The 26,692-nt window shown below is 39.2% G+C and overlaps 1 protein-coding gene across 1 annotated transcript in view; it reads right to left on the bottom strand.

Moving 5' to 3' along the window:
- LOC136884513 (WD repeat-containing protein 11) overlaps positions 1-26,692 on the bottom strand; it is a 134,912-nt gene that overhangs the window by 85,323 nt on the left and 22,897 nt on the right. Inside the window, exons 5-9 of the mRNA XM_067156741.2 lie at positions 26,394-26,567; positions 24,436-24,664; positions 17,145-17,313; positions 15,564-15,699; positions 7,626-7,760 (exon numbers count right to left, since the gene is read on the bottom strand). Of these exons, the coding sequence (XP_067012842.2) occupies positions 7,626-7,760; positions 15,564-15,699; positions 17,145-17,313; positions 24,436-24,664; positions 26,394-26,567 (843 nt within the window). The remainder of the gene's footprint in view (positions 1-7,625; positions 7,761-15,563; positions 15,700-17,144; positions 17,314-24,435; positions 24,665-26,393; positions 26,568-26,692) is intronic.

Genomic DNA, 26,692 nt, shown 5'->3' with positions numbered 1-26,692 from the left:
ACACATGACAATTTTTGAAACCAAAAACCAGAACTTTAAATACCAAGTAGTTTATCTTTAACATTCAATGTATATTTATTTCGCTAAGATTAGTCAGGGGAAGTAGTACAGTCAAACCCATAAACGTTCTTGTAACGCCATTATTTCATATGGTTATAAGTGTTTTCATTTGAACGTGTTATCAAACAATACAAGTGTTCCCAGTGTTCCGTGTACATGAACGCGCGACAGTTTAGACTAGATCTATGTCTTTATACATTTTGCTTCATTGAGTGTATTTCATCCAATCTTTTTCAGACAGAAACGGGACTGTCAAATCCAAGAATGCTGTTAGAGAGCCAAGTTTTCCACACCATTATAAGTGTCCTTATTGTGTTTTGTATATATTTTCAATCCAGTACATGTAATTCCAGTGTTCCGTGTTCTATGAACACAAGACTGTTACAGCCAGAACTGGGAACTTTCTAAGCTCCAAGTTCTCCTTGCCAAGTGTATGTTGCATTTCAAGGTAATATCCACCAACTCAATGATGTATTTCCATGCAACCACCTATAGGTGCATGGCCTTTTCATTATGATGATTGATATCAGTTTCCCCTTAATTTAATTTTCACCAAGAACTGATGATGACTCCATGGGAGACGAAACCGGTCTTCTTATAATTGAATAAATTGTTGCAATGTGTTGAATGGTGGAACATCCCTCTAACTCTACATTACTGGTTAAACGTCAACACGGAAATGAAGATCATAACTTATGAAAATGCAAAATCTTCATTGCATAGAACTTATCATGTCGTAACTCCTATTTTATATTCATTATTTTCCTAATTTTTTAACTCCTGGTAAAGAAACATTTCAGCTCGATGTAGACGAGTTTATTTTTAAATTTAAATGATAACAAAATGCAGTATATGCGTTTATTTTCAGTCATGTTCAGGGAATTTTATTTGCAGGCATGAAAAAGTCAGTCGCTGGCCAGCGTCTTTCCTATTGAATTTGCATGGGGGGTCAAAGCGAGGCAAATGGTCTTCAGATATGGGAGTTCTTTTTAAAACAATCCTGAAGTTCTTATCTTGCTTAGTTCTTAATTTGTGAAATGAAGAATGTCTCCTTGAATTTTGATTTTGCACGTGACTTGGCTGGCTGTCTGTCTGGCTGAAGTACCGGTAGTGATCTCCCAAACATGCGCTCTTAACATTTCCAGACAGTCGCATGCAGTGCAGTGCTCATTTTGTCGTAGTATGTATAATAGTGATTAAATACATATCAGTGACATACGAACAATTCTTAAGGGAAAGTGTATTTTGTCTGTGTAGTTCGTGAGTTTGTGTGGATCTAATTTTGAAGAAAAAGTGCAGAAGGATCATGGCGTGGTTAAAGCAAAGCAAACGGTCTTCGGATATGGAAGTTATTTTTAAATCATACCTCAAGTCCTTATCTCGTTATCTCTTAATTTATGACAGGGAGAACGTCTCGTTTGTTTACGTTTCGCGAGTGACTCGGCTGGCTGAGCTTTATAATATACTGACAGCCGTGTGCAGTGGTGTTCATTTAATCAGTATTATAAGAGTGATTAAATGAAGATCAGTGATATATATAATATTTAATGGCGTGTGGCCTCCGAAGAGCCCGAGTGCAGGTCTCTCGAGTTAACGCCGCGTAATACCAATTGGTATTATAAATTTACTCATTCGGGACAAATGTTTCAGATTCCCTATGGGAATCAACATATATATCATATATATCACATAACGCCGCGTAGGAGACTTGCGCATCTATAAGAATGGGACCCTACCAGTGACGAATTCCAATGCTGAAGACGGCACACACCCCCAGCCCCCGAGCCATTGGAATTAACCAATTAAGGTTAAAATCCCCGACCCAGCCGGGAATCGAACCCGGGGCCCTCTGGACCAAAGGCCAGCACGCTAACCATTTAGCCATGGAGCCGGACAAGATCAGTAATAAATGTACAGTTCTTGAAGACAAGTGGATTGTGTTTGTTGTGTTTGTGTAGTCGTCAGTTCGTGCTCGTGCTCTGGGTTCTTAGTTCGAAGAAAAAGTGTAAAAGGTTGTACAATGGATCGCCAAATTAAAAAGAAACGCAGCGCAGTCAGTGAAACAGCTAAAGCTACAGGTTGTTCCGAAAGAACAAGCTATGCTATAAGGAAGGAACACACCCATTGTCCCTTGCGAAATACCGAAAAAAAAGAGAGAGAAGGACGGCAGAAAAATGCAAGGAAAATTAAATATGATGAAATTGTGCGAAGTGGAATGCGTCTGGTCGTTCACTTTCTTTTATTTGCTAACATACCACCGACATTGAACGTGATTCTGGTCAGGTAAATGGAGAAGATTCTTTGCCACGATTTTCCAAAACTATGTTGTATCGCTTCTTACATGATATAGGCTTTCGTTATTTAAGATTGGGTAATAGAGCAGCTTTCATTGAAACCAATGATATTATTAATTGGAGGCACAGATATCTCAGGGAGATAAAACGTTCTGAGGGCACAAAATAAAGCTATAATTTACACAGATGAATCGTGGGTAAAAATTGGGCAGAGTGACAAAAGAATGGAAAGATAAGACAGTGAAAAGTGCACGACAGGCCGCCATTGAATGGGTGAGTTCGGGAGTAGGGCCATCGAAAAGCCGAGGACCGTGATTTGCCTTAATCCACGCGGGTAATGAACATGGTTTTGTTCCAAATGCTGAACTAATATGTTTATGCCATAAAAACACGGTGGATGCCCACAAGGAAATGACTGGTGAATTTTATTAGAGGTGGTTTTTGGAATAATTGATGCCGAACACTCCCGAAGGTGCTGTGATCGTGCTGGATAATGCTGCTTATCATTCCCGTAAGTTGGAACCTTTGCCGGTGGCTTCTTGGCGAAAAGATGACATCGTACAATGGTTACGTAAAAAACAAATATCTATTGAGGACGGAATGCTCAAGCAAGAATTGTTGCACATCGCTTCTCAACACAGGGCTCTGTATGATAAGCAGCGAAGAGATGAAGGGCAAAAGCAGCCGGTCGGCAGATTCAACGTCTCCCGCCTTATCATTGCAGGTTAAACCCTATTGACATGGTGTGGTCCCAGGTGAAAAACTACATCCGGTATCATAACTTATCATTCAAGAAAAATTATATGGAAAATTTAATAACCGCTGCGTATAAGAACATAAGACAATTGGGCAAATTACGTGAACGAAGTAAAGAAAAATGAAAGAGATTTATGGAATGCAGGCGAATTACAGGACGATGTCGACGAACGGTTTTTAATACGACTTTCTTCATCGTCCAAATCATCCTCAAGTTCATCTCCCGAACCCAGTTCATCCAAAGCGGGAACATCAGGCTTTGCAGAAATGATAGAAGGTGTAGTCCAATGTCTGAGAGCAACGCCAGTGATTAAGGTATGTTGTATTTATTTTACCATCCTACAAAAATTAATTTATGAATGAATGGACTTAAAATTACAAAATTACAAACGAAAAATTTGGAGCTGTGACGCCCTGTTTGAGTCACACTCGAGCGTGATCTTCACGAGTCGATTTCGCAACAGCGTGCTCCGTCTACACTGTACTGCAATTTAAGGTTGGAACGCTCTATACCTACTATCGATATAAACAGGTCCAGACGATAGCAGCGTCACCTGGCGAGAAATGACTGCTAGTCGAGACATATGCACAGTGCATGTAGTATCAGTGAGCGTGCTGTCCATGTGTAGAATGGGGAAGGTGTACGATCTATCTAAGTATGGCCGAGGGCAGATTGTGATGCCCCGGAGGCTCAACACGAGCATTTCAGAAACTGCACGACTTGTCAGGTGTTTGAGGAGTGTTGTGGCGAGTGTCTTCAACAAGTGGTGAAACCACGTCAACGTCGAGGGGTTGAGCGGCGGCCACCCCTCATTACAGATGTCGGACATCGTAGGCTGGGCAGACTGGTAAAGCAGGAGAGGCGGCGAACTGTGGTGGAACGAACATCAGAATTTAATGCTGGGCAGAGTACAAGTGTGACTGAACACACAGTGCATCAACACCAAACATCCCTAAGGATGAACCTCCACAGCTGACGATTCGCTCTGGAAAACATTTACATGGGCATCCATGGGTCCAGTGGAGCTCATGCAAGGCACCATGACTGCCGAGAAGTATCATACACTGGTTGCAGACAATGCACACCCCTTCGTGACAATCATGTTTCCGAACGGCAGCGGCATTTTTCAACAAGATAATTGCCATGTCACAAGACCAGTAGTGTGATGGAGTGGTTCAAGGAACACAGTGATGAGTTGCAATTGATGTGCTGGCCCCCCAACCTGCCAGATCTTAACCCTATCTAACACATCTGGGATATGATTGAACGTAGCGTCAGAGCTCATCGCCCCTCCTCGGAATGTACGGGAATTAGGTGATTTGTGTGTGTAGATGTGGTGCCAACTCCCTCCAGCGACCTACCAAGGCCTCAATGTTTCCATGCCAAGATGCGTCACCGCTGTTATCAGTGCCAAAGGTGGACAGACTGGCTATTAGGTACGTGGTCATAACGTTCTGACTGATCAGTGTAAATATCCACATTGGTATAATTGATAGTGTAAATATCCATTGGTATAATTGATAGAAGTACATAAGCAGTGGTAGACTTGCTTTCATTTCGGATCAAATTAACAAATTGTCTGAAAGAAAGACAAACGAATGACTAAATTAGCCATGTTAATGAGAAAGACATACAGCCTCCGTGGCTCAGGTGGCACTGCACCAGCCTCTCACCGCTGTGTTCCGTGGTTCAAATCCCGGTCACTTCATGTGAGATTTGTGCTGGACAAAGCAGAGGTGGGACAGGTTTCCCTCCGGGTACTCCGGTTTTCCCTGTCATCTTTCATTCCAGCAACGCCCTCAAATATTATTTCATTACATCTGTCATTCATTAATCATTGCCCCAGAGGAGTGCAACAGGCTTCGGCAGCCAGCACAATTCCCATTCTCGCCGCTAGATGGGGTCTTCATTCATTCCATTTCTGACCCGGTCGAATGACTGGAAACAGGCTATGGATTTTCATTTTCAAGGAGAAAGATGGAAAAATGTGGTAATATTAGTATGAGACTTGCCCCTTTTGTGAAGTCCAAGGTGTGTTACTGATGCAGTGACAGAAACCACAATACCATGTCGTTGAACAGATGTGAGTAAAGAGAAGAAGGGGAGAGTTAGAAGGACAAGGTGAGAGCGTGGTAACCTTTAAGGCAGAGCCAAGGGGTGCGAAATGGTTATCTAAATATATTACTGCCTTTTGCAGTGTCAATTTTCGTAAAAATATGTGCAGTATATCGGCACAACATTTTCTTCAATGTCTTAGCATTTGTCCCGCATAGAAAGGTCTCCTGTACTGCAAATGACTTTCCACATTACAGGCTCTGCAGCATTCTCAGCTGTCGCTCTGATCATATATTTTTTTTTTTTTTTTTTTTTTTTTTTTTTTTTGGTGGCATCCATCCACAGTTTCTTTGGCCGTCCACCTGTTCAGTACCCTGGAGGAGACTTGTTGAGCACAGTTTTAACAACAGAATAGTCGGGACTCAAGATTCCATGGCTGTATTATTATAAGCGATTTCTTTTGCAGTTTGCCCAATATGGGGGTTACACCAAATTGTTCTGTAATATCTTTTAATTCTTATGTGATCAAGTCTGGAATGACCTAGTGACCAATGTAACATGGACCTTCCGTTCTCTAGTAATGGGCCAACATTCTGTCCCATACAGCAGCACAGGTCTCACTACAATCTTGTCAGTCTGGGACTTGGGGTAAACATGCAGTTTACAGTCACAGAGAACCCCTGTAGCTTACCACCATTTCATCCAGGTGGCATTGACCCTATGTTGGATGTCCATTAAAGTGAAATGAAATGGTGCATGGCTTTTAGTGCCGGCAGTGCCCAAGGACATGTTCGGCTCGCCAGGTACAGGTCTTTTGATATGACACCCGTAGGCGACCTGCGCATCGTGATGAGGGTGAAATGATGATGAAGACGACACATATACCCAGCACCCCGTGCCAATGAAATTAGCCAATGATGGTTAAAATTACTGACCCTGCTGGGAATCGAATCCGGGACCCCTGAGACCAAAAGCCCGCACGCTAACCATTTAGCTATGGAGCCGGACATCTGTTAAGGTGTTACAATCAGACACTTTGATAAGTTTGCAGCCATCAACAGCCAATGTTCCTTCTGTTTGTTCTTCATACTCAAGATATTATATCTTTTTCATTTCAGATGCAATCCGTATTCATCAAGATGGTCTCTCCAAGCCTGGACTAACTGTTCAAGTGTATGTCTTGACTCACGCCAAGATCATGTCATCAGGGTACATCAAAGTCCAGAGGGTGCGGTGTTTGTAAATCCTTGGCAACTGTGCCCATGCAGAGAATGAAGATTAACAGAAATAAGGCAGAGGCTTGGTGAATACCCACATGGATACTGAACGGACGAGAGTTTCCGAATGTGTAGCGAACTGAGCTGCTGACATTGTCTCTGCATACAAAGGCGGACAAATGTGAATGGCAATGATTGTTCCACAGCCCTTGACAAAACCACACTGAGCAGGCACAATACCTATTATTTTGCAGATGTGAGACTGTAGAATACGCTCAAAGATCTTAAAGGTATGGATGATTTAATAAACAAATCGGTCTGTAGTTTGAGCATTCAGTGACATTACCTTTTCCTTTCCAAACTGGAACATTAATCCCTGTTATTAGCCATGAAATGGTACCAGGTTTCATATGATATAAATTTCTTAATAATCCGTACTGACAGTTGTTATACCTGAATAAAGTAAAATGGGCCCACCTATTCAATGCTTTATAAATAGCACTACAGTAGAACCTCATTAATCTGGACTAACTGAGGCTCTAGGTTGTCCAAATTAATGAAAATCCAGATTAAACAAAATAACTTATGAAATGAGCCATATGTACGATGAGGTACACATTTAAACACACTGTTCAGTAAAAGGAACATGTACAGTACAGTATTTTAAATTTACGAAATACAAAGGATATTTAGTATACCAGATATAATGCAATACAGTGTTAGGCCCTACAAAATACAGAATAACTAGTGCAGTACAGAATTAGAACACAGTAATCAAGGCACAACTTCATTGACCACACTCGACATGCTTACTGGTTTGAAGAAACAGCTGATCTTTTGTTGTCTTCCTTTGACATTAATTTCTTCAATAATTAACTCACGCAGTTGCCTCATATGTTAGTAATACGTAGATATGCTTTCATCCTAGTTATCTTCAACGTATTTAATGACAATATTCAATTAATCTTTAATTTCACTAAGTTTTGGTTTAAGGTTAAAATATCACCTGCTTCATCCTGGTCATATTCATCCATTTCAGAGCTTTCTAAGCTCGTAAGTCAGCTTTATACTGTAATTGCATTTATATATTATTATTAAACAGCTGTCCGGATCAAGCGAAGTCCGGACTAATGGGGTCGGGGCTAATGAGGTTCTACTGTATATATGCATATGTACACAGTAAATAATGCACTATGTACAAGTAAATAAATGATCATCAGAATAAATTATACACTTTCATACCTACTCTCCTCTCACAGACAGGATTGAGAGCCATGCCCAACACCTTGGAGCCCTTGGTGTAGCGAATCACCTCACTCTGACAGCGCTGTTCATATCCCATCTCCAAGAACACATCCGTAGAGAAGGAGCCCATATCTATAAAGAGACAGTAACACATAAGAGTTCATATCGATGTTGTCAAAGCAATACTTCATCTCTATTTTACATTTGTGTAAATTGAGAGGTGAAATAAATAAATAAATAAATAAATAAATAAATAAATAAATAACTAAATAAATAAATAAATAAATAAATACTAAGTTGTCACAAAACAAATGAGCAGTGAAGAGCTGCCAGTGCAATACTGTCTCTGTAAACAATTGTTTTTGGTTTTTAAAAATGATTTCCTCAGGTATCTTGAAAATTCTCTAACTTTACTTGTTATGTACACTTTTCCTGAAACAAAGCGTCCAAGAATACAACCACAACCCGAAGGAAAGGAGAAATTCAGAGAATCAGGAGACTGAGCAGTATTTATCTTTACTATAATAAAAGATACCCTTCTTCTACCGCTTTTTCCACACCTTATGGGGTCGCAGTGCAAACCATGCTGCACATGGGAATTTGTCCCTGTTTTACTACCGGAAGCCCTTCCTGATGCCAACCCTATCTGGAGGGACGCATTCACAACTGCGTGTTTCTGCCGTGATAGATAGTGGAGTGTGTTGTTGGAATATAAAGAGGAGAGTATTGGGACAAACAAAAATACCCAATCCCCGAGCCATAAGAGCTAATGACATGCGATTAAAATCCACCAACCATTTGAGAAGTGAACCCAGGACCCTCTGACCCAAATAGAGCCTCCGTGGCTCAGGCGGCAACATGCTGGCCTCTCACCGTTGGATACCGTGGTTCAAACCCCGGTCACTCCATGTGAGATTTGTGCTGGACAATGCGGAGGCAGGACAGGTTTTTCTCTGGGTACTCCAGTTTTCCCTGTCATCTTTCATTCCAGCAGCACTCTCCATTAACGTTTCATTTCATCTGCCAGTCATTTATCATTGACCCAGAGGAGTGCGACAGGTTCTGGCAGCCGGCACAATTCCTATCCTCACCGCTAGATGGGGGCTTCATTCATCACATTCCTGACCAAGTCGAATGACTGGAAACAAGTGTGGATTTTCATTTTCACCCTCTGAACCAAAGGCCTCAACGCTGAACATTCAGCCCAGGAGTTTGACAGGCTCGTGCGACATCGGTTGTCAGCAATTCTGCTTTTCACTCTCATTCAAATCTTCAATAAATGCATGATCATTGTCATGACTATCGACAAAATCACATTATCCATCATCATCATCATCATCTATGTCCCACTCCAGTGGCCCAGGTGTTGTTTACAAGCCTACTCCACTCCTTTCTGTCCTTCCAATTTTCCTGCTCCATTACTTCAGCCACATCCAATCCAGCTTCTCTAAATGCCCTTCCAAATCTGATCCATCCACCTTCTTCTCGGTCTTCCAACTGGTCTCTCATATTATGCAACTTTTCACGAACAATGGGACATGCTTAGTCGCCATGCATAAAGAGCCTCCGTGGCTCAAGCGGCAGCACGCCAGCCTCTCCTACTGGCTTCTGTGGTTCAAATCCCATTCACTCCATGTGAGATTTGTGCTAGACAAAGCAGAGGTGGGACAGGATTTTCTGCAGGTACTCCGGTTTTCCCTGTCATCTTTGATTCCAGCAACACTCTCCAATATCATTTCATTTCATCTGTCAGTTATTAATCATTGCCCCAGAGGAGTACGACAGGTTTCGGCAGCCAGCACAATTCCTATCCTCACCGCTAGATGGGGGCTTCATTCATCATATTCCTGACCAAGTCGAATGAGTGGAAACAGGCTGTGGATTTTTTTTTCACTAAGAGTGCATAAATACAAGAGTGATTAAATACATACGTATTCATAACCAAAAGAGACAAGAAGACTCAGCACAGAAATATACCGTTTTATTTTAGGCCACAGTATACAAATTTCTCGGCTGTCAGCTTTGTGAAAATAACGCAGTTATGTTAATGTAATACAGAAGCCAACATGAACACGCTATTACAGCAAAAAAGCTATAAAGATGTTCGAGTATGCTATTCTTATGATGATTATATGGTAGTTCAGACCACATGATGATAATGATGACCATATGGTCTCAACTACCGTGTGCAAGCTTTTTAATTTGATGCAGTCTGGCTGCTTGTTCGTCAATTCTGACGTTCCATTTCACCCTAGGTCTACAGAGTTTCTCTTATAAATCCAGACCGAGCGCACAGTGTTTGTACTCTGCACTACAACAGCTGCCTCAGCTCAACGTACGTCGCATGCATCCGTCCTGCTAAGTGTATATACAATCTCATATGAAATCTTACCTTATAAAAGATGCTGAACGCCGAGCAAAAACCCAGATAGAACTTCAAAACATTGCAAATAAAATTGGCCTCAAAATATCATTTGAAAAAACAGAAATTATGCCCCAAAAACCAACACAGCTAAAAGAAATTACCATAAATGGTAATAAAATCAAAATAGTAACTCATTTTAAATATCTTGGAGAAGTAATAACACATAACCTACATGAAAAAATCTCAATCCAAATAAGAACAAATAGATTTTGCTATGGGCTTTACGTCGCACCGACACAGATAGGTCTTATGGCGACGATGGGATAGGAAAGGCCTAGGAGTTGGAAGGAAGCGGCCGTGGCCTTAATTAAGGCACAGCCCCAGCATTTGCCTGGTGTGAAAATGGGAAACCACGGAAAACCATTTTCAGGGCTGCCGATAGTGGGATTCGAACCTACTATCTCCCGGATGCAAGCTCACAGCCGCGCGCCTCTACACGCACGGCCAACTCGCCCGGTAACAAATAGATTAGCTAAAGCACAAAAATTGACATGGGATATCTACAAAAAGAAATGTCTATCAATAAATACAAAAATAAAACACTACAAAACAGTTATAAAACCGGAAGCTACATATGCAGCAGAAAATTTTTTACCGGAATAAACAATCAAAGACTGACAGACTTCAGTAAACTGAAAGGAGGATTGGAAGAACCTGCATCAACAAAAAATACCAGAAAGATGGGCAGTGGCGGTTAATACCTAACAAAGTCGTGTACAAAGAGCTAGAACCCATTACAGATATTATGCGTAAGAGGAGACTGGGATTCTTTGGACATATCATGAGGATGCAGGATTCGAGACTTCTGAAACTAGTACAACACAATCTCGTCTCAAAAAATACCACAACAGGATGTAAATGGATCAGAGAAGTAAGAGAGGATCTGAAGGAAATAGGCCTTACAAGAGAAGACAACACAAATAAGATAAAATTGAATACAAAACTCAAGAAAAAAAACCTCCGCTTTACCCTTACACAAAACAAACCAAGAACACGCATATTTTCAACTGAGGAAAGGGCACGAAGATCGGAGCGTCTGAAGAAGTACTGGGAGGACCGCAAAGCCCGAACAATCCCTTCAAAGACACCTGAACACGATGGACTGACTAAAGTGATCCTATGTGGTCATAAAAGAAGAAGAAAGGATGCTGAAAGTGTCATCCTTCATAATAAGGGACTTCATAAACACCATTAGGATTTTTTGCACACCAATAGTGAGAGTTATGACTGTTCACATGACCATTAAGATTAAACCACGCCTCATCCAAAAACGACACAAGCTGTGTGTCAAACGATCATTCAATGATACAATAACTCACTCTTGTGGCTGGATCAGCAGGTTTTAAACAATGGGCCTATGTAAACCTGTATGATTTGATGTGTAACAGCTTTGCAGCTCTGTGTGCAGAAGAAACTGAAACCCCTACTTGTTGTGCTAATTTTGTGAGTCATTTATTCGGTGAACATTCAAGATTCACACCAATGTCATCTAGCTCTTCCGCTGTTAAAACTGTTAATATGCGCAAATTTTTTTACTGAACATTGAGCCAGTAGCTTCAAATTTATTTACAATTACGTGAATGAGTGCTTGTGAAGGTGGCATTTCACCAGGAAATCTGGCAAGTAATTACAGTCGGGTTAATAAAGAGCATGGGGGAGTTTGTATTTTTGCTAAGTCAGGAATTGAATGTAAAGAAAGGAAGGATCTTGAAGTGCATAATTCTGAATTAGATTTTGAACTAACTTCAGTGGAATTTAAGCTTCCCTATGGTAAAAGGGTAATTCTGTTAACCGTGTACCGTTCACCGGATGCTGATGTGGAAATTTTCTTAGAAAAATTAGATCAAGTCCTTCATAACATTTTCGGTAGGAATAGCAGCGCAGAAGTAATACTTTGTGGTGATTTTAACATAGATTTTGCTGAAGAAAACCTTCCATCAACATCACAACTACTGCATGTTCTTCAAAGCTGTAATCTAAAACACTTAATTTTTACACCCACCCGGGTAACTGCCACCTCAGCTACAACGATAGACAACATTTGTATTAATTTCCATTGTTCTAAAATGCAAGCATCCAATATAAATTTTGGATTATCAGATCATCATGCTCAAATTTTACAACTAGAATTTGAGAATGCTAGCAAGCATTCAACCAAAATAAAGCAAGCACAATTAACTCGTTTTTTCTCTGCAGCTGCATGTGACAGTTTCATTGAAAGCCTTAAACTTCAGACCTGGACTCCAATAACATTCGGTCATAGCATTGACCAAAAGTATAGAACCTTTTTAAGCATTTTTTAACGGAATTTGAATTACACTTTCCAAAAAAACTTGCAGTAATTAATGAATCTTCAAAAAAGCCATGGATCACGAAGGGTATACGGATCTCGAGTCAAAAATGTAAATTACTAAGTAGATTAGCACAGCAGAGTTGTGACCAGGTTTTTTGTAAGTATGTTAAAAACTACAAATCAGTCTATCGAAGAGTTCTTAGGATGGCTAAGATAATGCACAATAACAAGAAAGTTAAAGAGTCGTGCAATAAATCACGAACCATATGGAAGGTAATCAAGGGAGAAACCAACAGACATGCAGTTGGAAATAAAGTTGCTGCCATAAAAAATGATAAGGGAATACAAATGAATGACCCTCATCATTTGGCTAATTATATAAATGATTTCTTTCTATCCCTACCATACAAACTTGAAAATGCAAATAAATCAGATGTATTACCAGAACTCCCAACCTTTGTGCAAAACTCTATGCAGTTAACTCCAGTAACAGAACTGGAAGTTTTTAAAATCATACAATCTTTGAAGAACAAAACTTCCACAGGTGTAGATGAAGTTCCCACAAAACTCATTAAAAAATGTGCTCCCTATCTGGTACAGCCTTTAACTTATCTCATCAATGAATCATTTTCTAGTGGTCAGTTCCCTAATCTCCTAAAAATAGCTAAAGTTATCCCAGTCTTTAAAAGTGGAAACTTACACGATTTACATAACTACAGACCAATATCAATACTTACGGTTATTTCAAAAATATTTGAATGTGCTATGAAAGATCGGCTTACTAAATTTTTAATCAAATATAACTAGTTAAATAATGCACAACATGGGTTCAGAGCTGGCAGAAGTACTTTGTCTGCTTTATCACATTTTACACAGTTGGTCGTAAATGCTCTTGACAATGATGAAACTGTGATAGGACTATTTCTTGACCTTTCAAAGGCATTTGATACTGTTGATCATGAAATATTGTTGCACAAATTATATCAGATTGGAGTTAGAGGAATTGTTAATGACTGGTTTAGATCATACCTGAATAAACGATCCCAGTTTGTTGAAATTACACATTGTAACAGTAAAGGGCATAATGAGACATATCACTCTCAGGTAAAAAGCATAGACTTAGGTATTCCGCAGGGTAGTATTTTGGGGCCTGTTCTTTTCTTGATCTATGTGAATGATCTTCCTCACAATAATCAGGTAGAAACAGCAGTTCTGTATGCTGATGATACAAACATAATTATTAATAATCCTGACCCTACGTCTATAGAAACTACAGCAAATACAGTCCTGTCTAGGTTAGAATCATGGTTCAGGAAAAACAAATTAACATTGAACTTTAAAATGACCCAGTACATGGAATTCAAGGCATCTAACTACCATGACAAAACTGCAAAAAAACACAACCTTATATTAAATGCAAATGCAATTGAAAATACGTTGACCACAAAATTTTTAGGTGTCCATATAGATGAAAAATTAAGATGGGATTGTCATATTAAAAAAATAGGGAAGTCTCTGAATTCTGTTTGTTTTGCCTTAAGGATTTTGTCTAATAGTTGTAGTGAAGAATATGTTAGAATGGCATATTTTGGATATTTCCATTCTGTCATCACTTATGCTATTGGTCTCTGGGGCTGTTACAAATCAAATCTTGATGTTATTTTTCGAATACAGAAACGAGCTATCAGAATTATATTGAGACGTAACAGGTTAGATCATTGCAGACCATTATTTAAGAGACTAAGGATACTCCCAGTACCAAGCATATACATCATGCAATGCATTCTACACGTGAAAAAAAATATTGATCACTTCAGAAAGAATTTTGACAATCACAATTACCAGACGAGAACAAGAAATAATATTTTTATCGAACACAAGAGTAAAACCATTGCCTTGAGACATGTAGACTCTGTTGGAATCAGATTGTATAATAAGCTTCCAAATACGATTAAAGATATTAGTCCCGTCAGTTCATTTACCACAGCTTTAAAAAATCTCCTGCTGAGTAGCTGCTTCTACAGTACAGAAGAATACATGATGAAGTGCTGGTAATGATGCTACTACTTATTAACTTGTAATCTAGTATATAGCCTTAAAAATATGTTAATGTCACATTGACTATGTTCACATTATTAACATCACACCAATATATTTTTATTTTGTCTTGTAAATATTGGTTATTAATATTATTTAAAAAAATTAAGATGTGATGTCCTAACATTGAGGTATGTGGTGTTTCTGTTCTTCTTCTGTTTCAAAATGTTCATTGTTGTGCATATATTATTGTTAGTATTAGGAAATCACTTGACAACTCCTATACTGTTGGCATATTTCAAAATATGTAATTGTACAGTCTATGGAAGCTAAATAAATGAATGAATGAATGAATGCATCTCATCCCTGTCAAGCCAACTCGTACTTAAAATAACTTTTACATACGGACATATGGTGTTGCAATGAAAAATGTCTCACCAAGTTAACAGGTGAAATTCAGACGGACTGTTGCTGCTAGGTCAAACATGTGCGCGCCTCCTGTACAGCTGCTTAGGTCTCGGAGAGTAGAAACACTGCTGGGCAGTCTGGGTTTATAAGAGAGACCCTGTATTAGATGGCAAAGTAAACCAAATCTCTTTTGGGCACCTATGACTGAGTTTTAACAAATTTTATCAGGTAAACACCAAATGTGTTACCAGAGATCTTTTTATATGCTGACATCATACGACACGGAGTGTTGAATGGACTTTTTCTCTGCTCTTCAAAAATCAAACTACCTCTGCCAGGTTTGAACCCGCTATCTTGAGATCCGGAGGCCGACACTATCACTGATTCAAAGCGAGAGCTGCTATTCAGACGAATATATATAAAAACAACTACATGTAGATGTGATAACATGAAAGTGTTAATTAGACATTTATAATTTTGTAGTGAAATACAACTGCTGATTGGTTGAAGTGTTTATATTTATACTGGCTTTGTCACTGGAGCCATAAGCTAAACAGCCAGATTTCTTGGCTCATTAATAAACAGATGTTTGTCTACACTTTCCCAGTAAAGGATGCACTTGTAAGCTTATACAAAATTCACTACAAATTGTCTGCATGCCACTTTACCAACATAATAGAATTATGTAAGTATTGTGTAAATAATTTAATGCAAAAGATCCTAGTACAAGACAAGGAATACAAAACAGCAATATGCTGACTTGTTTACTTACCTATACTACTGATACTTCCCGCAGGAGCATCTAATGGAGAACCAACAAAGCCCAATTGTCGTCGTCGAAACTTGGCACCAACACTCCCAGATTCATGCAAGCAATAAAGTATATCTCTCTGTCTGGCAGATATAATCTGTAGAGGATAAAAAGAAAATGCTTTGAAATGGTTGCATATAACATACACATATTTTATCAGAATCTACAGAGGATCTGGGGAAATTGCTGAATGGTACAGAAAGTAAAACATATTCAAATCTAAAGTAATGGAATGTAGTCAAAATCAGGTAACTCAGAAAATAGCAGGTTGAGAAAAATGGGCACTGTTATTTGGGTAGAAGAATAACCAGTGACTGCAGAACTAAGGGGTTCATAAAATGTAGACTAATCAATAGAAAAGTAAAGGAATTCGCTCTCCAGAAAACAGAAATCAAAACCAGTCCAAATTTTTTTCTTTAATGAATCAATGACAAATATATCATGTCAATGTATTGATAAGGTGGAAAATACAATCCTTTCTTACTACGGAATAAAGTCATATCCATCAATACAGGTCTCAAAAATGAAGTTTATTGCTTGTACATAAGAAGCATATTTCCAGACTTCTCAATCGAGCACAGTATTGTCTAGGAGTAAATCAAGGGCAAAAGTTGGTGCAGAAAGAGAAAAGAAGACTTTGAAATTCTGTGTTACAGAAGAGGGTGAAACGGTTAGACAGCATCACAAATGAAGAAATACTAGAACAAGTTGGTAAAAGAGGAATTTGGCAAAATTCACCAAAGAAGAAATAATAATGATAGTTTTATATGGATCCCGCTAGATCCGTGTGTGAATAGAAATGGCTCGTGCAAGCTTTGTAAATATGAGAAACCTGCTGTGCGACATAAACAACTGTCAGAAATTTTGTGTATTCAGTACTCCTGTACGGTGGCGAGACATGGACACATTAAAACAACACCATAAATACAACAGGAGCCTTCAAAATGTGGATCTGAAGGATGCTGTGGATTTTGTGGATGGAACATGTCTCCAATTGAAGTGCATGAAGAAGGATCATGAACTTAACAAATCAAGAAAATAAAGACAGTCTACTTAGGACATATCATCAGAAACTAAAAATATCATCTCCTAAAGCTTGCGAAGGAAAACTGATAGGAACCTGCGGGGCTGATCAGAACTGAATTCTACGACCTTAAAGAAGACAGCAGATGAGCAAATCAGCTTCACAAAGATTGTAGCCAACCTTCACTAATAAAGAAGAAGACTGCTAGCCTGGTGCAGCCTTTGTAAGGGAAACCCTCTGATGGGAGTCTGCTGTATGTAGGAAACTGAGTGTTTGTGTGGTGGAGGATAGAGGTGTACGAGTCGTAGGAGTGTCAGATAGCACAAACACCCAGTCCCCAAGCCAAAGAAATTGACCACTTAAGATTAAAATCCCTCAAACAGACCTCAACATATGCTGGAAAACTGCCCTGAATGTGTGTACCATAAGATAAAACCAAAGCAACATGAGTTTCTGCTTTTCCAAGCATGGAAATTTTATCTAATTTTCTACTACAATATTTTGTCAACAGTACAAACCTGTAAAAGAGGTGAAGCTGTTTTCTCCAGTGGAATGATGCCAACAGTCTGGTTGATGTGTAGATCTAACACGAGCACCTCCCGGGCATACAACAGTAGCAAGTGGTGGCGTAGCGAGCGATGATACTCCAGCTGCAGGCATTCGCTCACAGTCATGAAGTCATCTGGTCTGAAAAACAAGCGTACAATTTTGTTCAGATGGAACTGAACTATAAGACTGTTTTTTTACCTTAAAACATAATTTAAAAACCCACAGTCAACCTTCACAACATTTAAAAGAGACTCATTTGAGTGAAAGTCTATTAGTATCATTCCCCAACTGTATTTGCTTGTGCAACGGGAATCACCATATGCATCACAACTGAGCGCAAGACCAGAAATAAACCAAAATTTCTCGCGCTTTGGCGATCTTTTCCAATTTGTGATCTATTGATGTTTGGCTTGGCATCGCTATTCCAGTCATAGGAAGGGAACTGTGGGGAAATAAAACTATCTTCACTCGATTTAATTTTTTTTTTCTGTATGTCGTACCGACACGGATAGGCGTTATGGTGATGACTGGATAGGAAAGGGCTAGAAGTGGGAAGGAAGTGACCATAGCCTTAAGGTACTGATCCAGTATTTGCCTGGAGTGAAAATGGGAAACCACGGAAAACCATCTTCAGGGCTGCTGACAGTGGGGGTTCCAAGCCACTATGCCCCGAATCCAAGCTCACAGCTGCTGTTTAAATACAGGACAGCAACAACCAAACAACTATAAGCCAATATGCCACCAGTTCTTCCATCATCCAGTCCTTTCCTTGTTCATCAAAAATAATTCCAGCTTATATCTTCCCTTGGTGGCATTTTCTTTAAAAAATCATGTATAATTGAAGGGAAAGAAAGAGAATAGAAGCTTTTGAAATGTGGTGTTAAAGAAGAACGCTGAAGGTGAGGTGGGTAGATAGAATCACGAATGAGGAGATACTGAATTGGCGAGAGGAGATCAATTTGGCTAAATTTGACTACAAGAAGAAATAGAATGATAGGGCACATCTTAAGACACGCAGGACTTGTACAGTTGGTTTTTGAGGGAAGTATAGTTGGTAAGAACGGTAGGGGTAGACTAAGATATGAATATGGCAAACAGATTAGAGCAGATGTAGGATGTAGTAGTTATGTAGAAATGAAAAGGTTAGCACAGGATAGGGTGGCATGGAGAACTGTATCAACCAGTCTATGTACTGACGAATCAAACAACACGTGATTGAAGTTCTCGTTTACCATCTGCAATAACTGATAACATAACGGAAATGATTTTTCATCGCTGACTTAGTGCCCTTCTGTCCACAATAACATCTGTTGGCTTGTCAAAAATAGTACTGGAATTTGGTCTAAATTTCCCATCTGACCAAGCAGATAACTGTGGGTCTTTCTCAGTTTTATTACATACTGGTAATGCTGATACGCAACCTATTTATTGGAATAGTCTGCTGGTAATAGTAGAGTGATGTAAACATAGTACATAGCACACCACCCCACAACATGGGTTCAGGAAGAACCAAAGCACTACAGACCTGACACTTGCCATCAGAATACTAACAGAGAAGCAATGGGAAGATGGTAAGAACTTAATGATGGTTGTTATGGACATCAAGAAGGCCTAAGAGTGTATCTAGAGAGGTAATCTGGTAATGCCTAGAAGGTATAGGTGTGCCAAACTTCCTGATTGATAAAGTAAAGATGCTCTATCAGAAGTGTTTAAGCTGTGTCCAAGCAGGTGATGGAAAATAAGATTGGTTTGAAACCAAAAGAGGAATCCAGCAGGGAAGGGAAGTTCCTTGTCACCACTCCTGTTCATTATTGTCATGGATCAGATCATAAAATCCATCACAGAACATTGCAAAGAGCCTAACACTAATATTTGCAGCTGATGTTCTGATCTGGGGAGAAAATGAAGCAGAAATACAGGAGAAACTAAATCTTTTGAATGGCAAGTTTAAAGAATATGGACTAAAGATCAGTAAAACAAAAACTGTTGAAAATTCTATCCACAGGAAGGGCATAGATTCAAACATTTTCCTGGAGGGAACTCTCACAGTGTTTCTAACTTCAAATACCTTGGAAGTATCATTTCCAAAGAAAACACAGTAAACCAAGAAATGCTTAATAGAACTCAGAAAGCTTCTCAACTTTATTTTCACATGAGATCTCTATTCTGGGATGATAAAATACCCCATAAAGCAAAATGACCAAGGTCTATACCTACTTTATTCCAATTCCCACACATGGACTCAAAACCTGTACCCTGACATAACAAAGGCAAATAGTAAAATCCAGTCAACAGAAATGAAATTCATCAGAAGAATGAACCAAAATGCCAGGAAGGACAAGATTAGAAATGAAGCAAACAGGAAGGAGGCTGGCATCAAAATACCTGTCACCAAGTTTTTAGGAGGGGACAGGCTACAATGGTTTGGACATGTTATGAGGATGGACAGAATGAGTGAGAACAGCAAGGAATTACTTTGACAGAGAAGTAAAAGGGGAGAGATCGACGGAGAGACACAGCAAAATCGGAGGTCAGCAAGAAGAATGCCATGTCGGAGGACATAGAGGAACAGAATTATTATACTCTGACAGGAAGAAGTGGCAAGTGCTTGTAAGCCACACCCACGAAGCTGGAGCTGGAAAATTATGATGTTTAATTACAAACATGAGGCAAAACGTACTAATAATGTACAGATTGCAAAAAAGCTCAGCATTTCCCCCAATGTAATATATGGGGTTTTGCAAGCTGACCACTTCATGGCCGTATCGATGAGTATAATCAACAAATTAATCTAAAAAGCCACCTAATCGATACTTTATTTCTTTTGCCTTTGGCAAACTTAAAAATACATTAACAAACACAGTACATGTTTCGACCACTAAGTGGATCTTAAAACTATATCCCATGTGCTTGCTTTTAAATGTTATCATCTAAGTTTTTTTATATACAGCTGAAGATGACCACTAAGTGGTCGAAACATGTACTGTGTTTGTTAATGTATTTTTAAGTTTGCCAAAGGCAAAAGAAATAAAGTATCGATTAGGTGGCTTTTTAGATTAATTTGTTGGTTGATATATGGGGTTAACAAAAATACAAGTTCTTAGATTTAATTTAGAGCTTATTAAATTATCTCAGTTACAGGAGAGTAATGCCTTTGCTTGCAGGACGTAGTGTTTACAGTGCACTATGTCTTCTGGTATGGGCTAGAGCAATATTGTTACTTTCATTGATCTGTCTCAGCATTATCCTTGGCTTTGACAAGATGAAAGTGACTGAGGTATGAGTGATGCTAGTAATGCCAATCCTTATGCAGCCAGTTCCTGCTAGGAATGGTGTGAAAATGTTGCTCATAGGGTCAGTTGGTGCATGCATTTCAGTGGGCTTGGCAGACTGATATGTAATAGCAACTTCTGGCTCAGTGAGGAAAGCAACGAGAAACTACTTCACTCCTCATTTCCCTAGTACGCCTCTTCAGTGATGCCTAGGCCATTTATGACAGCTGATGGCAGAGCTGTTGAGGATCCAACCAGCCTTCAGGCTGAGGACTAAACATACATACATGAGAGTACTGGGAAGGAACAAACAAGTATCAAATAACCTCATATGCAGAGAGATAATCAAAAGAAAAGGAACACTTAATAGGATGAACATAATCGTAGTTAAGTGTGAGAAGAGGGAGCAACAGAAAGAGAAAGACAAACATGAAAATACAAAAGGACAAAGCAGGGCTTCATCAAGAAAAAGTCCATAGATGTTGGACAGAAACAAATATTTCCAAAGATTGAATGTGACTTGATAGAATCTGATGATGTTCTTTTAAGAACAAAACATGTCATTATTTACATAATAATACTTACGGTAATTTGGGGATATTAGATTGTGTAAAGTTAAATTTTTTTTGCTGGCTGCTTTACGTCGCACTGACACAGATAGATCTTATGGCGACGATGGGACAGGAAAGGCCTAGGTTAAGGTACAGCCCCAGCATTTGCCTGATGTGAAAGTGGGAAACCACGGAAAACCATCTTCAGGGCCGCCGACAGTGGGGTTCAAACCCACTATCTCCCAGATGCGAGCTCACAGCTGCATACCCCAAACCGCACAGCCAACTCGCTCGGTGTGTAAAGTTAATAATCTGCTGACACATTTCAATCTGCCGTCCTTGGATGTTTCGGTTTCTAGGAAGTAAGAAGGAACTTTAGGTCATTCCATTTACCGTAATATCACCCGTACTAATAGGTATCTTCATGGGTTCTCTCATCACCATCCTTGCTAAAAGCGTGCTGTGCTTAACACCCTTATCAGCCAAGCAAGGGAGATTTGGGAGGACGATAAATTGAACGGTAAACTTGAGTTCCTAACCAGAACATTCGTCGGCAATGACTACTCATAACATGTAATAATGGCTACTCAAGAAAACAGATTGACGAAGTGCTACATCCTAAGCCAAAAGACAGGCGGTCATGTGATTCTTGTCCTTTGAGTCTCGCCTTCTTGCCATACGTACGATGCGTCGTGGATAGGATGGTCAATATTCTTAGAAAGCACAATATCAAGACCATTTTCAAGCCTAATATCATCATAGGCAATTGCTTGTGATCTGTCAAAGATCCTATTGGTATTTTTTGTTTTTTGTTTTTTTTGCTAGGGGCTTTACGTCGCATCCTATTGGTTTAAACTGTGCTGGAATATATATGATTCCTTGCTCCTGTGCATTGTTTTATGCTGGCTAAACATGTAGGAAGGTAGCAATGAGGGTTAAAGAATATCACAGACACTTAACGTCTTTTCCAGCCAGACAAGTCTGCTGTGGTAGAACATTTCATACATAATGACCATCAAATCATTTTTGATGCAACTTCTGTCATTTATAAAGGGAAACATTTTATACCTAAAATAATTCGTGAGGCATTAGAAATTGTTAACACCTGAAGAATTTTAACACAGATGATGGCTATATACTGAGTAGAACATGGCTACCCTCCACAGTTAACTCGTCAACATCTTTCTCCTCGATGCTGGAGGCCCTGGAATGAACTACATTTCTAACAGGGTCTTTCTATCTCGAGTCTGGTTACTATGGAGTCACAGTTGTCAGTAAAATCTCTGTTATTGCTCTGAAGACAATCCTGGTTGCAGGATCGAAATGTGTCAGCAGCTTATTAACATTACATGACCTAACATCCCCAAACTAAGTATTAAAATTACGTAATTTAGTGATCGTGAAAATCTACGTATTAAGATATCATTCTTTTTTTAATAGTGTGTATTTACACCTTGTTCAATAATGTGTTTTTTAGAGGTAGGTTATAGCGTTATAGTTACACTGAAAGCGTGTATTCCGTAGACAGAACAGCGTTTAAGTTTACTTTTAAAGTGAGTCGACACTGAAAAGTATGACTTCTGTCTTAAAAAACAAAAGAACTCACCAAAACTCAAGAAATTTTGGTTTATTCGTGACCTTGAGTTCAGCTGTGAAGCGCGCTGATACACTCTGTGCACAAACCAGTACAGGTGGAAAATGATACTAACTTTCTAAACGTTAGGCTGCCCGTATAAAGACATTTTAATGTAAAAATCTCCATCTTATATTTGGGCCTATAACAGTAACATCCAAAACCTCCCATGGCTGTATACACAGTGGTTGGAAACAACGTGAACCGTGTACATGAGCGTTAGTGGTTTAGTCATGCTTATAAATAGTTTGATATCTCGCAACATTGTCATTTTATCAGCCGCTGAAGTTTGCCAATCAGATTATTTTGCGGGCGAATTCAAATGGGCGCGGCACTGTTGCTAAATCTGCACTTGATTAAGGGTGTCTTGAGAGCCATGCCGAGAAGTCAGCATCAAACAGTGGGTTTCAGCCGTGTCACAGTAGCGTACTTGCTTTAGACCATCTGTCAGCTCAGAGGTTCGTATTGAAACCCCTTTCCTGGTGCTCTCAAGCCGATCTTAAGTCACATATAGGTTTATCAACAGCGTTGTGCAAAGCCCACTGAATTCGCCAGCGAAGTGATCGGACTACCTAACTTCAGTAGCTGATACAATGACAGCGGTGTGGGATAATATCAAATTATTTCTTTCAAAATTATTTATCAGCTTGACCAACACTCTAACCACAGTGGTAAGAATATCTCGAGTCATGAGACATGAAAGCTTCCAAGCATACTGCAAACTCTCAAGACTCCAATAAGGTATCCAATCACATTAAAATACTACACTCGTGTTAGGAAAGAGCAAATTTAATTCCTGAAAAGTCTCCAGTCAATAGGGTTGTACTGTGGTGCTACTAGTTTTAAGATAACCTCCGGAATGTTGTTGCAGTAAACCAAAGCTCCCTCTTCGGATACACAATGTTACCTTTCTTGCTGCTGTTAAATCCCTTCACATTCACAGAACAGAAGTAGCAATGAGTACTGTGGTCTGGGGGTTCTCGCCACATGATTGGAATACCGAATGGCAACGCAGTTTGCTTACCATTCACCCATTGGCGTAACTGCTCTATACACGTTCTACAAGCCTTATGTGGTGCCCACGGCTTGTCTTGGTCTCCATGTTTCAAGCCAAATTAGGCATACTAGGCCTTTCTCACAAACTCTGTTATATTGCGCCACTGTCTCATCGGCACGAAACTTCCACGTACATAGCACAATGTATCTGGATTGTTCTTGCAGCCACGTTGTGGCATGTTGATAGATGTAAGTTCAATAAAAATATTAACACAGTACGTCACTCACATATAGAATGCTTATTAAGACAAAAATCTCTTTTCACTAGCAAGCGAAACACAACTCAGACTGACGCGGGTGAAGCACAACAAGAGAATGACACCACTCAGCCAAAACCGTGCATTACCGGCTATGTTGTACATAGTTGCCAGTTCTACACTCTGAGCGTGATAATACAAGACTATGAGATGGCTGGAGGACGTCAAATTAATAAAATAAATGAATAAAATAATATGGAAATCTAAATTAAAGCAACACTCATCCTAACAATGTAGAAATGCATTAGTGCATGTGATGAAATAAACGTAATATAGGATTTTTGAGAAAACGTGATGTGATGGGGGGAAAATTAACATCGGATCCTCAGGATGCAGAAGTCATCCCAAAAAGCAATACAGAATGACAGCAATGAAACCATCGCAGGACAGTGATTCATAATAACATGAATAGAAAGCCTATCACCAAAACTTTAAAACTGCTTCCATGCAAAACCAGGGTTGGTTGCTAGTATAAAGCATCACAGACTTACTTCGGTTTGGTTTCACCAACCACAAGATCCTTCATAAGCCGTCTGAGTCTGTCTCTAGTCCGCTGCTTTTCTTCAAGACCAACGGAAGTCAAGTTGGTCACACTACCACGAGCCGAGCTAACAGACGGATTACTGCGAGGACTTGAGATGTAGAACTTGCGTCCATTGGAAGAAGGCACCTTGGTCAGGGTAAAGTCATCCACAAAAAGGATGCAGTCCGAACACATGACTAAAACAATGATTAAGAAAAGACTTGAATTAATCCGAATGAATAAAAGTTTTAATTAAAACAAAGCAAAATTACTATTAATATTACCTGCAAAATTATTTACAATTCACTTTATAATTTAAATGAGATGGTGTCTGTTCCTTGCTCATTCACACCAAAACGACTGAATCAATCGAACAGACATCTGGTATAGGCATATCTGAGATGCTCAATTAACACTGAGCCTTATCTTGATTTTGTAATATTTAAATGTTTCAAACTGGTTACTGTTCATAAGCAACTTCCGCATTTTACCTGCTAAAATCTAAAATCACGGGTAATCCTATCACAATATGAAGGCTACCATGTGTAATTGAAATTTAATTTCCAACAAAGGTCATACAAATTTTCTTTGAAACTCTAATGGTCTTCCTGGAAAATATGCTTTTACATGTTAAAGTATTTGTTCCGTGGTACAGACGAGTTACTGTTGTGCAATCCAAACAACCATAGTAAAGACTGGCTGGGGACTGATGATCCCTCCAGCTGTAGACCGACACATAGCCGCGCGCGGAGCTGGGAAATTAAGTTCCTTACCAAATCCTTACCCACGCCAGTTTTCGGCTTGCTCCGTAAGGGTCCTGTCAGGGGCTAACATCGAGTGCTGTAGTTGTCGCTGGCCTGTTGTGCACGCTACGTGGCTGGGAACGCTAATTTAAATTTCTCATGGTGGGAGTTATGAACGTACCAAAGAGTAACGTTAATGTGCTATTGAGGTTTCTTTAACATGTATTTAAGAGGACATGGCCTGGGACTTTGGAATAATGGCATAACCAGGGTAAACACGCTAGAGAGGGACGTCTTAACCAGTTTCAACTTGGATAGATTTATTTATCATCAACAGGTTATTTGTCCAAATACAGATGATTCAATAAAACAGTATATACAACAGATACACCTTAAATAAATAACACTAATTTCCTAAAATAATAACCAAATATAAACTAAACCTAGAGACATTTATTTATACATATTTACACCACCTTAAACAAATAATTAGATAAATAAAAAAAGTAAAAATGAATCTCCTTAAATAATTGTCATGATTAAACTACATCGAGGGATATTTATACACACATTTATATATTTTACAGAGAGCACCCGTAAATTACATTCGCGATGTAGTTAGACTATATCTAATTTTAGACGGGGGTGAGTGAAAAAGGTCCACTGATTCACCCACCTCCTTAAGTGACTTTAGTGCCCTCAGCAAGCCACGAGTTTGCCCGAGCCACAGTTCTCATTTTAGGCAGACAGAAAGTATACTTTTGCCTAGTATTGCGACGAGGAACATGTAATGGTATCAGCTCCAATAATGTTGAGCAATCCACTCTATTCGTCAGACTCTTATAAAGAAAAGGAGCATTGGCACATCTGTGGCACGAGTGCAATGTCCCTATGCTCAGTCTCACAAAAAGACTCGTAACTGGATGAAGAGAGAGAAATATCCAAACCTTAGCTGATACATTTCATGAACCTTATTTGGACTCTTTCAAGGTTTTGTATTAAATACTGCTGAAAAGGTAATATTATAATAAATACAAATATAATAATACATTCATTAGCCAGTCCATAGAGAATTCCAGTAATAGAATATTTTATCGAATAATTCAACCCAATGTTGTGTGATACAAGTAATTCTACAATATTCTACTTGATTATCCTACATTTGAACAACCTTATTACTTACAGGCCATCTTGCATGGATCAAAGGGATCGAAACTGAAGCTGACTAGAGTTTCTGTATATGTTTTCTTCCACAACTTTGTTTTGTTGTGTGTGTCCCAGATGACGAGCGAGTACGGAGGATGGAGTGCTGCCAGCATGTGATCGCTATTATCATATCCTGACACCCACGCCATGTCTGTGGAAAACAATAAGAAAAATCAGAAAATCATTTTACATACAAGAAATTTACAAGGATGACACATAGTTGAAGTTTATATACACTATTCCGCTAAAAGTCACGGGACAACCATTTTTGTTGGT

Source organism: Anabrus simplex, chromosome 12 (genome assembly GCF_040414725.1).
Source record: "Anabrus simplex isolate iqAnaSimp1 chromosome 12, ASM4041472v1, whole genome shotgun sequence".
Lineage (NCBI taxonomy): Eukaryota > Metazoa > Arthropoda > Insecta > Orthoptera > Tettigoniidae > Anabrus > Anabrus simplex.
The sequence above is the reverse complement of the archived record's forward strand: the minus strand, read 5'-3'. Positions and strand labels throughout refer to the sequence as shown.